Genomic DNA, 13062 nt, shown 5'->3' with positions numbered 1-13062 from the left:
CAACATTTTAGACTTCAAATTATGTTTTAAAGGAAGGTTAAAGATAACAATCAAAATACATTAAGATTCAGAGTAATGCTCAGTTTATAACTGTCTTTACCTATTCTAGGTTGGTTTTTTTAATCCTTCCTTCCCCCCTCACCCTCTTCCCTGCCTCTCCCTCTTCCCCTCTTCCTCCCGACTCTGTCTCTCCCTCCTTTCTCTTTGTCATCCTCTCTCTGTCCATTCTTCTCCTTTGTCATGTTTTGCTATTAGTTGATGCCTCTCTTTGTAGTTTCTAATATTGTTGGGGTTTTAATGTCACTATTTAATGAAAAATTAAATCTTTAATGTTTATAACTGTTACTTTTTTCAGGTAGGTATTAGTTTTCCTTAGACAGTAAAGCGATAGTGGCACCTCTGTGGGTACAGTAAGAAATCTGGGCATTCTGTGTGCGTGCACTTTCTCTCTGACAGGTGCCGTGCTGTTATGCTGTTATCACTTTGCCTCCACAGTTGCAGGAGGAAAGTGTTCAGTTATGACCGAGTTGCTTACCCAGGCTTCATTTGCATGTTGGAGTTGGTATTTGAGCCTTGAAACTGTCTCTGGGCTCCGCATTCTTTAGCCCTGTCTTGCCATTGCTGTACTCTACTCTAGGCAAAGGTTCAGGTATTGGTGTTAATCTTTTAATTTCCTTTTTTTAAAAAAATCAGTTTGACTTTTTTTTGCACACAACTTTGTATGAACTTGTTTAAAACAATGTGATATTTGTGTCACTGATTTTATTAAGGTTGCTATCTTTGATATACAGGGGGAATAAACCTAGTTCTGTAGTTGTGAGTATGTGAAACAGTTTGTTCATGTATTATATTTATTAATTATTGTGTTATTTTCCATGCAAACATGTAAAACAATTTGCCCACCCTGTATAGCTATGTAGAATAATTCCTTTGGTTTTTCTGAAAGGATAAAGTAGAATACTTTGCTGTCTTAAATGGCAATGTAATTTGCTGGGTAAATGTTACCTTAGTGGCCTAGAAAATCATGTCATAATTATGTTCATTGCCATAGTTATATTGCCTAGAGTGTATTATTAACCTCTATATGATTCAATTTACATATCACAACTTGAAATTTGGAATGCTTTTAAACTATGTCACCATCAATAATGGCAATAAGTAAGGCAATTTTTATAAAAACTATTGATCACCTAACAAACTAATTTAATTAAATATATAAAAAATTATTTAATATATAATATAATCAATATATTATTAAAGGAAGTTTAAATCTGTTCTTCAGATTATTAAATATGAAGCAGAAGGGTGTTTGTTTACAGTAAAATCTTGAAATTCGAACAAAATTTCAGATTTAAAATTTGTTGTATTACAATGAACTTTAAAATGTGAAATTTTGATAACATGGCTACTTACAGTAAATTTTATTGACATAGGAAAATTTCTTACAAATCAAACTTTTTCATTTACTTAAATATATTTTATTGATTATGCTATTACAGTTTTCTCACTTTTTTCTTCCCTTTATTCCTTTCCACCCTGTACCCCATTTCCCACCAGCATTCCCCCACCTTACTTCATGTCCATGTGTCATACATATAAGTTCTTTGGCTTCTCCATTTCCCATACCATTCTTAACCTTCCCCTGTCTGTTTTGTACCTACCAATTATGCTACTTATTCTCTGTACCTTTTTCCCCATTCTCCCTGCTCCTGGTCCCCGCTGATAACTCTCCCTGTGATCTCCATTTCTGTGATTCTCTTCCTGTTCTTGTTGTTTGCTTAGTTTGTTTTTGTTTTCTTTTTAGGTATAGTTGTTGATGGTTGTGAGATTGTTGTCAGTTTACTATTCATATTTTTGATCATCTTCTTTTTCTTAGATAAGTCCCTTTAACATTTCATATGATAAAAGGGTGATGATGAATTAACTTGACCTTAGCTGGGAAGCACTTTATCTGCCCTTCCATTCTAAATGATAACTTTGCTGGATAGAGTAATCTTGGGTGTAGGTTCTTGCCTTTCCTGACTTCAAATACTTCTTTCCAGCCCCTTCTTGCCTGTAAGGTCTCTTTTGAGAAATCAGCTGACAGTCTTATGGGAACTCCTTTGTAGGTAACTGTTTACTTCTCTCTTGCTGCTTTTAAGATTCTTTCCTTATCTTTAATCTTGGATAATGTAATTATAATGTGCCTTTGTGTGTGTTTCCTTGGGTCCAGCTTCTTTGGGACTGTCTGAGCTTCCTGAACTTCCTGGAAGTCTGTTTCCCTTGCCAGACTGGGGAAGTTCCCCTTCATGATGTTTTCAAATAACTTTTCAATTTCTTGCTCTTCCTCTTCTCCTGGCACCCCTATGATTCAGATGTTGGAATATTTAAAGTTGTCCCGGAGGTTCCTAACCCTCTCCTCATTTTTTTTTTTTAAATTCTTTTTTCTTCATTGTATTCTGGTCAAGTGTTTATTTCATCTTTCTTTTCTGAATCATTGATTTGAGTCCCAGTTTCCTTCCCTTCATTGTTGGTTCCCTGTATATTTTTCTTTATTTCATTTTGCATAGCCTTTACTTCTTCCTCTAGTTTGCAACCATGCCCAGCCATTTCTGTGAGCATCCCAATTACCAGTTTTGAGCTCCGCATCTGATAGTTGTGCTCTCTGTTCGTTGCATAATTGTATTTTTTCTGGAGCTTTGATCTGTTGTTTCATTTGGGCCAATATTTTTCTCTTGGCAGGCCTGTTATGTAGTAAGGGATGGAGCCTTTGGTATTTGCCTGGGTGGGGCAACCCACTTTGCTGCATTGTGGTGCTGTATGTTGGGGAGGGGTCTGGGAGGGAACAATGTCTTTTCCTTGGCTCTCTGCCAGCTTTCAGTCACTTCCTCTACAACCCACAAGGAAATTGGGCCCTTCTGGTGCTTATTCCAGGATGGGTGGGTTTGTGTACCTTCTAGGACCCTGTGGGTCTCTCTAATGAACTCTCCTGTGAGGCTGGGAGTTTCTCTTGCTCCTGCCACAACTCCCACTGGTTTTTTTCAGTCAGAGGTTTTGAGGCTTTATTTCCTCACATTGGAACCCTTGTTTGTGTGGTCTGTTTCACTCCCCAGTTATTTCTTCCAGTTTATCCACACGCAAATATGGGACATCCAGGTCCATCAGCTGCAACCTCACCCAGTCCTCCAGCCACCACCTTGCTGTGATTCCTCTCGCCTGGGCTACCTATCTCTGCCCCTGCTAATGGTCTTGATGGGTGTTTCTTTAACTCCTTGGTTGTTGGACTTCATACAGTTCAATTTCCTGGCAGTTCTGGTTATTTTTTGTTTTTATATTTGTTGTTCTTATTTTGGTTGTGCAAGGAGGCAAAGTATATCTACCTACACATGAATCAAACTTTTCAATTACTTAGAATAACATTTTATATTTCATAACAGTTTAAAATCTTGCGCTGTCTTAGAATTCTGTCTCTAATCTTTTGTTCTTCTCAATATTTATGTAAAAACAATTGAATATACAAAAGGACATCTTTTGCAGTATTACTTTTACTAATTAAAATTGAAAGCAACCTATAGGTCCATCAACAGAAGAGTTGTAGACTAAATTATGATACAGGCATACAGTCTTAAAAAGAATTATGTACATCCATGTACTGATACATAAAGATTAATACATAGCATTCTATAAAATATAGAATAATTTGAGTATCGTATTTATTTAAAATAAATAATAAATATGCATTTCGGTGCATACACACAAGGATACATGTACACAAACAGGCTTGGACTTGTAAGATATGAATCCCTTCCATAATTAGAGTTTCAGTGGTCACCCTTCACAAGCTCGCTCATTCTCAGAGCTTCTGTTACCGCCTCTATGTTAATAACTCTCAAATCTATATCTTTGTTTGCAGACTTTTAGCAAAAGTATAGACCTAAATTTTCAGCATCCTATTGGAATCAGACAGTTGAATTTTTCAAATAGGTCCTTTCACCTCTCATAGTTTTGACCGTAGTAAATGATGTGACACCAACCATCTATAACCCCATGAATATGAGCTTTTTTCAACATTCCCTTAATCTTTGGCTTCATTCCATTGGTATTGGATAAAACTCTGATATACTTGGGCCCTAGAAAATGACTTAGAAATCTTCAAATTTTTAAATATCAAAAGGTGCTGTTCCAAAAGTGTGTTCTACCTAGAAAAATGAGTGACTACCTAGATAGTTACATGAGTGACTATCTTAATTGCTCATATTAACCAAAAATGCTATATTTAAGAACATTTGTACAGTGGTTAACATTGTTTTTAAAATACTTTCCATGGTTTATTTTAAATTTTCATTTATTATAATCAGGCCCTTAGTAATTCTTTTTAACCTTAATTCCCAGTTTTACATTATTCAATTAAAAATCTGTAGTCATGTACATGCATTAATAGAGAGGTCTTGTGGCTACTTGGTATATTTTACAAGTCCTATTACTGTACCTGTCTGACATACACATTTGTTTTAGAATGGCTTTAGAGTGTTCATGGCCATCGTGAGCAAGACAGTGACTGATAGTAGCCACAGGTGCGGGGAAGAGATACAGCTTTCTCTGCATAATGATAACATATTAAGGCTCACCTGCATCAAGGTTGCTGCAAGAGCAGGGACGCAGCTGTGTGCCCTCAGTCAACCAGACAGGTTCCCCTGGCATCTAGTGCCCAAGAAGGCACATAGCTGCAGACGGCAGTGTTTGACGCTCTTGAGGATATGTACCACCAGGCCTTTGCACCCCATTGTCAAGGATCTTCATTCCCTCTTGGTCCCTATTAAAGAGCTTGTGAAGAGTGCCCATCTACTTTTTCAGCACACACAAGTAATTGAAAATAACTCAAAACAATCCTGACTATTTATCTTGATTTCGGTGAATCCAACTCATTTTCTTAGGCAAATCCTTCATAGGAGAGCAGAAAGAGACCTCGGACCTATATGAAATCAATTGCAGAGAACTTTTAAAGATTTTTTTTTTTAACTTTCCCAAGAGGATGTCTAAATCAGTGCGACCAAATATCTGGCACTTGGATATTTAAGTTATGAACCAAAACTATTATTGAGGGAAGTTTTTTTGATAAATGTATATCATGTTAGTCCTTAACATGTCTAAGTTGTGGAAATAATTGTAGTTGAATTGTTTGTTAAAATAATTGCAGCATGAAAAATCTTAAAATTATGTGTAACTCTCCAAAGACTTTTCATTTCTACCCCTGTAGCTGGATTCCCTTATTTCATGTTTTCTGTTACAAAATTAGTGTTGTATTTGTAATTATGTGTCATTGCTGTTTGATTATCTCAATAATTCCATCTTTGTAATAGTTAATAGTAATTTGGTGAAGAAAACATCATTTAAAAAAGCAATAACTAGATTGGAAATAAGACAAAACTGTCATATTAAAAAAGAAGAGAGCTTATAACTGATTGTGTATGAGCAATAGTCTGACAATATAAAGGAAACAGATCACTTAGAATCCCCAAATATAAAATGCTATAAAATGAATTTATCACAGAATGGATAGGACCTACCTAGAAGAAGAGAAATGTTCAAGAGTTAACTTAGGAATGTTGGAACAAATTTTAATAAGTGGAGAGATCTCCCTTTTTCTTTAATAGAAATATAGTAAGTTCAAAATATCTATTTCCCTTTTGTTCTAACTGATGTTATCATATCTAATAATTCTACAATAACTCGCAAAATATAACACAGCTCAGAAGATAAATCTTCAGGACAGAAAATTCAAAACCAAACCCGAGTTTATATAATAATATTACAAATATGTTGACTTTGAACCAAATGAGATTGGGATAGGTGAATTAAATGAAACTCATTTATTATCACTGTTAAATTTCAGATAACTTGAAGATTTAAACTGTGGATGTACACAAGAAATACAGGTTAATATTCATACAATTTTTGGTTAAAGAGAGACTCTTTAGAATGTCAAAATTAGAAACTATAAATCAAGTTGTTAGAACTGGGCTACTACCTAATATTTTTAAACTATACATTTGAAAAAGCCATAAACAATAGTTCAACAGAAAATGACCATCATTGACAGTATTTGCTGTATGTATCAGAAACAGTAAATGTCTATCCTATTAAGAGTTTTATAAAATCACTGATTAAAAGAATATTCTACTAATAGATAAACTGACAATGGTAACAAAAAGGGAAATGCAGATGACTAGTAAAGAAAAAGTGCTTCATCTTCAGAAGTAATTAAGAAATGCAATTTAGAACCCTATTCAGTTCTGTGTGATTTGATTTATTATGCATGTTTATGAAATTGCCTGTCTGCCTTCCCTACCAGAGTGCATTTAGTACACAACCTGTCGTCTTGATTTTTTGAATGTCCACCCTTTCCCAGTGCCGGTCACACAGTTGGATGGATAGTATAGAGATGGAGGAAATAATTTTTGAAGTTTCATACACCTTATTTTACTCTGTAGTGCTGGTCATATATAAGGAATGCAGGTTGAACCTATTTTTTTGTTTTTATCTTCTATAGTCATGGGTGCACTATATATTCACAAGAAGAATTTTGAGTTAAAGGATTTAAGTGGTTTTTGACATAACTTTTTTACCATGGCATGATTTTAAACATACTTTAAAACAAATATGCTAGTTATTTTTGAAAATCCTTTCAGGTTGCAATTTAAATCTAGTTGTCTAGATACCCTGAGAGACCATGGGAGGTATCCAGGTGTTAAGAGTAAGGATAACGAAACCTATAGATCAGGCTTTATTTATGATGTTGATGTGAGTGAAGGAGCGATGATGAGAGACCAAAAACTGCTAACAGGAAGAGAAGGAATGCAAGGCCGGGGTGGGGAGAAATATATGTTACTGTATATAGTAATATAATTCTTTATTATCTAATTTGATTAGAATATAAGTTCCAAGAGGATAGAGACTGGGTGCTGTCACCAGAATAATGACTGGCACATACGAAGTAATAGCTCTTTTTGAAAGAATAAAAGGCCCACATTCAGCTTTGTGCCCTCTCCATTTTTTAAATTTTACATCACATATGGTTTTACACCATCTTCACGACCATTACTATAAGTAGAAGCAAAAAATTCCATTGTATGCTACATAATTTACATAATCATTTTCCTAATATTAGTTGCTTGTTTTTGCTTTTATATATAATGCTACAGTAAATACATTTCTGCTTACCATCTTTTCGGTACTCAGGATTATTTGTTATGATAAATTCCCAGAAATAGCCTTCCTGAGTAAGTAGGTACGATCATATATATTTTGGCTCCTGATATAAACTTTCAGCATACTTCATTTAATAGCAAATACATAATTAATGTCAGTTATTTCAGTTGGTATATGAACTACCATGTGTTGTTATAGCCAGGAAGCCCTGCTGTCCTCTTAAAGGTGCTTTGTAGATATTTTATTCATTTGAAGATTTACACTGGAAGTCTGAATTCTCATAAATAATACATTCATAGAAGTAGAAAAAGGCAATGTATTTTTAGTCAAAGTAAATTGACAGCAAGGGTAATGTATTCTTTTATCACATAATACAGAGAAAAGAGTAGGAAGATAATAACTGGTATTAATTTCTGAAAGGGTTTAAACATGCCAATTAAGTAGAAAACAAGGAATATCTTGGTGAATATTGAAGATAGGCATGTTTTCTTCTTCCCTCCTTCCCCTGCCTTTTTTGGTGGAGGCAGAAGGGCTTTGGTTTTCAATTTATTCATTATAGAATTCATAAGCATTTTCTAGCTACATATATCTTTTTAACTTTTACTTTTCACAGGGGTAACTGTCAAGGTTGTGTCAATTTATGTTTATAGCCTGGAATGCTTGTAAGGACTCTCAACTGCCACCCTACTTAATTTATGCACCCCTTTAAAATTGCACATTCTTGTCAAATAGCAGTAAAAGTGTAGTCTGTTACAACTAGAATCTGCCGGTATCCTTGTACCTTAACTTCTCCCCACCTGAAAGCATGTTATTTAAGCTTTCCTCACAGGAGCGGACTACTAGCGTTCCATGCTGTTGACTTAGAGGTTCCAGACCTTGTAGATTGCCTGCTGGGTCCTATGATATGCACCTGCTTCCTGTCTTCATGGGCATATTGCAGGGGTGTCAAACTCTTTTCCATGGGGGGTTACATCAGCCTGGTGGTTGCCTTCAAAGGGCCAAATGTAACTTTAGGACTGTATAAATGTAACTACTCGTTAACAGTTAAGCCAGAGCTTGGTGCTGCCACCTGGTAGGAACAAGGTGCTGGGCCGGATAAAACAAGGTGGAGGGCTGGATTCGGCCCATGGGCCTTGTGTTTGCCACCTGTGGCATATTGGTTTTGGGATATCCTAGATTCCCTTCCAAGTTCTAGATTATTGACTTCCTATAAATTTTAGTTAACTATTTGCTTTCTAATAAATTGTTAGAAATAAATATTTGTTTCCTGTAAGTTTTAGTTAACTGTTTGCTTTCTAATAAATTATGCTCTATACTTGCAATATGTTTTTTAGGTTATTTGTGTGACTTCTTTTTTGTCAAGAATTTTTAAATTTATTTATTTATTTATTTTAGAGAAAGGAGTAGGGAGAGAGGGAGAGAAACATCATTGTGTGGTTGCCTCTCACAGGCACCCCCCTGGGGACCTGGCCTGCAACCCAGGCATGTGCCGTGACTAGGAATCAAACTGGTGACTCTTTGGTTTGCAGGCCGGCACTCAGTCCACTGAGCCACACCAGCCAGGGTTATTTGTGTGACTTCTTTAAGCTGGTCTATACCTTTGGCATATGACTTTAATTGTACCCTTCCTAATATAGTGTGAGTTCTCTAATTTTACCCAGGTTCAACCATTGAAAAGTAATCATGGCCTTGGGATTGGAAAAGATAATAAACAGTTCATACTCAAAGAACATGGTTGTTATTGAATATTTTTACATCAAATATACACCAAAAGCTGAAAAATACTTAAAGGGAAATTGACAAAACCTCTCTCTTGGTGGGAGATTATAATACTCCTACCTTGATGTATAAATGATACCAAAAATCAGTAAGGATACAATAGACTTAAACAGCACAGTTAATAAACTTGATCTTGATAAGCTTGATATGGGCAGCTGTATATACAATCGGGTATTGACAATGGAGGATCCTTTTATTTCCCTTGAGTACTCATAGAAAAGTTACACACACACACATTTTAGAATATATTTTGTATCTATATAAAATACATAATATGCAATTATAAGAAAGTATCTCCATGGGTTAGTTTTCCAAATATAACTGCATAATACCAAACACAAAGGATATGTCACAGGAGTCTACTCCAGAGTTGTCATCCAAATCTCCTGAATGTATTCAAAGCTTAAGGTTCTACACACTGAACTGAGAAATGTTCTCTACTCCCTTATTTTAGTTCTGGATCTATTTTTTTATCCCTATTTTAGCTCTACTTTATCTCAGACTGTCTTTATTCTATGAAATGACAAAAAGATTCTTTGCTAACTCCTTTCTAGAAGTCTAAAATAGAAATTAAGCTGCTCTTCCATCCTAATTCAATCTTTCTCTTCCCTCTGGCATATGCCTCTAATTTAAAAAGATCAGAGTGTATCTGGATGCTAGTTTCCTTTGTCATTGAAATGACCTTGGGTTTACTGTGCTCATATTGTGATACAACTGCTGTGTAGGAGAGGAAGTCATCACAATTATTTAATTTTTATTACATTTGCTTTTCCTCAGTTTTATGTATTTCCAAAGCTTTCTGAATAAGGTTTATAAAATAAATTTAAATAGTTCCATTAAAATGCTAAATTACTTTTTAAATAATTTACATAGTATAATATATTGATACTTTTATTTGGTGATTTATTTTAACAGAAATTTTTACTGTTAAATCTCATTTTTTCCCTCTTATGTATGTTTTTCTCAATGGCATTTTCTTCATGATGTGCTAAAAATCTCATGCCTGTGATCTTTCACAGTTATTGATAAGATTTTAAAATATCAGCTGTGTGTGAGTTAAATCTGTAAATACACTAGACCGAATTGATGTGTGGTAAAGGTAAGATGCTATTAATTAAAATATGAACCAAGAAAACATGTTATTTTATGATGATGATTTGAAAAGCCAGAGATTGGCAGACTTATCCCATTTTTAGAAGAGTGTACTAGGAAAACACTCATTTTTATGATGCTTATTTCTTTTTCTTTCACTGGAGCTTTAAAAAATCATGTAAAGTGCCCTGGCCAGGTGGCTCAGTTGATTGGAGCATCCATCAGCCCTTAAACCAAAAGGTTGCAGGTTTGATTCCCAATCACAGCCTCTATGGGAAACAACAAATTGATGTTTTTTTTTCTCTCCATTCCGCTCTCTCTAAAATCAATAAACATATCCTGCAGTGAGGATAAAAAATTCATGTGAAGTAATAGGCTTGAGATAATTCACTTTTTAAAATATAAATAAAATATCAAAAATATATATGAATAAAATATCTAGTATTTTCAAGAAGAGATGGGGTAAAATCCTCAGTATTGAAATAATTTTCTGGGAAATTACCTCTTAGATAAACAAACCCTTAGCAATTTTCCCTAGTCATCCATAAAAATAGTATTTTTTTAATTCAAATTAATCAAATAACAGATTTTAATAGCTGCATCTGTAATGCTTCACCTTAACCTAAATCCTTATCACACACAAGTTTTATACTGTAGTGCTAATTTTTAGAACAGCTGAATAATTATTACAAGCTTTAAAGCTTATTGTTATTTTCTTTCTTGATTGAGCCATCTGTCAGAAACAAAAGCAAAGATAAAAATCTCATTGAGCCACAAAAGATTCTGTACTGTCTAACATACCTGTTCGGGAGATGCATTTATCTGGAAAGAAAATAATGCTGCATTTCAAAGAAAATTTTTGTTACTTCTTTGCAGATGGGGAACCCAAGGCGATTTCACCACTACCCATCCTCGGCCTGTGGTCAAAATAAAGCTCTTCACGGAAAGCACTGGAGTCCTGGCCCTTGAAGATAAAGAACTGGGAAGGGTGAGTTAGGGTCAGCTCTGTGTGTCTGATGTCATACAATTTTAACTTCCTTTGATTTGGAGTTAAAGTGGACCAGTATGCAGTGTGTGAACTTTATGTTCATAAATTACATAAAATAATTGATTTGCAGATCCTCATAAAGTACAGCTTACAGCTCTACTTTATTAAACACAATTGTCAATAACATGCTATCGTGATAGGTATTGGGTGTGTAATAAAAGGTACATAAGAGATTGTCATCACTCAGTCATTCTTCTCACACAGGTCCTCCACAGGCCAACTCGTACTTCTTGGTAAAAGATAATTCTCATTAAAACATTTCTGTCCATGGGTTAAAAAAAAATCATCTTTATATTTGAAGTCATCTGCTCTTCATGTTTATTATGATTGGACTAATTATATACCTGACTTAAATGTATTTATCTCTTGTCTGTCCCATTTTCCTAACCCATATTTTAACATTGAATTCTTTTTTTTTATAGCTACCTCCTTGTATCTAGAATATATTTATCCTCTAATTCCAGGATATCTACTCAGCTTTTTCTAGCAGTAAAAGCATTAAAATTAGGGTAGATTTGTGATCTTAACACCTCTCTGTGTGAAAAGTTGTCTTCTGTCTTGTTCACGAAGTAGATGTGCTCCAGCGGGTAGGCTCGAAAGTTAGCATCTGTGTTGTGGATCTGTCCTGCCCAGCCCTGAGCACTGCAGTCACAGATATTTCCCACGGAATAAAACCTTCACAAATCTTACTTGAAATTTCTTGTGATGATGGACAACTTGCAGTGATCCTTGTGATGCTAGGATCATTGTGGACACTGGAAGTTTTTCCCCAAAGTTGAGATTTCTGTTCATTTCCAATCCTCCTCTTCTGTGTGTCCTTTGGACCATTGAGTTTTCTCCATTACTAAGAATCTTATGAATCTATACCCACACTCCAGAGATTATGAGCCTGGACTCACATTCCAGATTTCCTCTTCCGTTGCCTTGTTGCATGTATTTGTTAATATCTAACAGAGGTAAGCCATAGTGTTCATTTATTCATGTGCTTATATATTTCTGAATTTATTCATTTAACAAAGGTGTTCAGATAGCATAAGTTAATGGCAGAGTCCTGGAGATTACACTTCGTCTGATGGATTTATGAATCAGGAATTTTCATTTGAACTATTATTATATTTTTACTTTGTTTACTTTTGTAACTGTTTTACTGACAGCAACTATTTAAAGTCTAATGCTGTAATGTAATTCTTCAAATTATGTATGTAAGTGGCATATTTTCCAGTCAGTTTGTATTCTGAGAAAGGCCTTATGCTCCCTTCATACAAGAAAGACAACTTTTGCCCTGGCTGGGTAGCTCAGTTGGTTAGAGTATCACCCTGATACACCAAGGTTGCAGGTACAGGGAACATACAGGAAGCAACCACTGAATACATCAATAAGTGGGACCACAAATTGATCTCTCTCTCCCTGCCCTTCCCCTCGTTTCCTTTTCTATCCCCCCTCCCACCTCTCCGTCCTTGTTTCTCCCTTCTTCTCTCTCTAAAAATCAATGAATAATGTTTTTAAAAAAGGAAAACAACGTTTTATCTATACAAGAGTTTCTCAGTCTCAGTACTATTGGTATTTTCGGCACGACTCTTTGTTGTTGGGTCTCCCCTTTACACTTTATGGTATTTAGCGATGTACCCTTCTGGAAGGTGTGCAAAAGCCTCCCCTACCTGAGAAGTATTGATCTAAACTAATGACCTTTATAGGTTCTATGACTATAAATATTTGTGTGTTAATGACTTCAGGTTTTTAATTTTTATTCTTTGGAGCTGCAGATTTATATATCCAATGTGCATTCTTGGTATCTTTAATGATATGTTAACAGTTATCTCAAACTAAGTATTTTTGTCCCATAAAGTCTTCCATAGAGGCAGTTGTCAAGCCAATGACCTTGACATTCCCTTTGATTTCCTTCCCTTATCCTAATACCCGATCTTTTTGCAAGTTCTGTCATCCTTTTCCTAAAT

General features: G+C 35.1%; 1 protein-coding gene across 5 annotated transcripts in view; it reads left to right on the top strand.

The window, feature by feature from the left end:
* The window catches only part of CADPS2 (calcium dependent secretion activator 2), a 575679-nt gene that overhangs the window by 281847 nt on the left and 280770 nt on the right, over positions 1–13062 (top strand). For all 5 annotated transcript variants that reach the window (XM_053926174.1, XM_024555170.3, XM_024555169.4 and 2 more), the window contains exon 7: positions 10936–11047. In XM_053926174.1, the coding sequence (XP_053782149.1) occupies positions 10936–11047 (112 nt within the window). The remainder of the gene's footprint in view (positions 1–10935; positions 11048–13062) is intronic.

This window comes from Desmodus rotundus, chromosome 6 (assembly GCF_022682495.2).
Source record: "Desmodus rotundus isolate HL8 chromosome 6, HLdesRot8A.1, whole genome shotgun sequence".
In the NCBI taxonomy this organism is placed as follows: Eukaryota; Metazoa; Chordata; class Mammalia; order Chiroptera; family Phyllostomidae; genus Desmodus; species Desmodus rotundus.
Note: the sequence above shows the minus strand (reverse complement) of the source record. Positions and strands in the feature narration are given on the sequence as shown.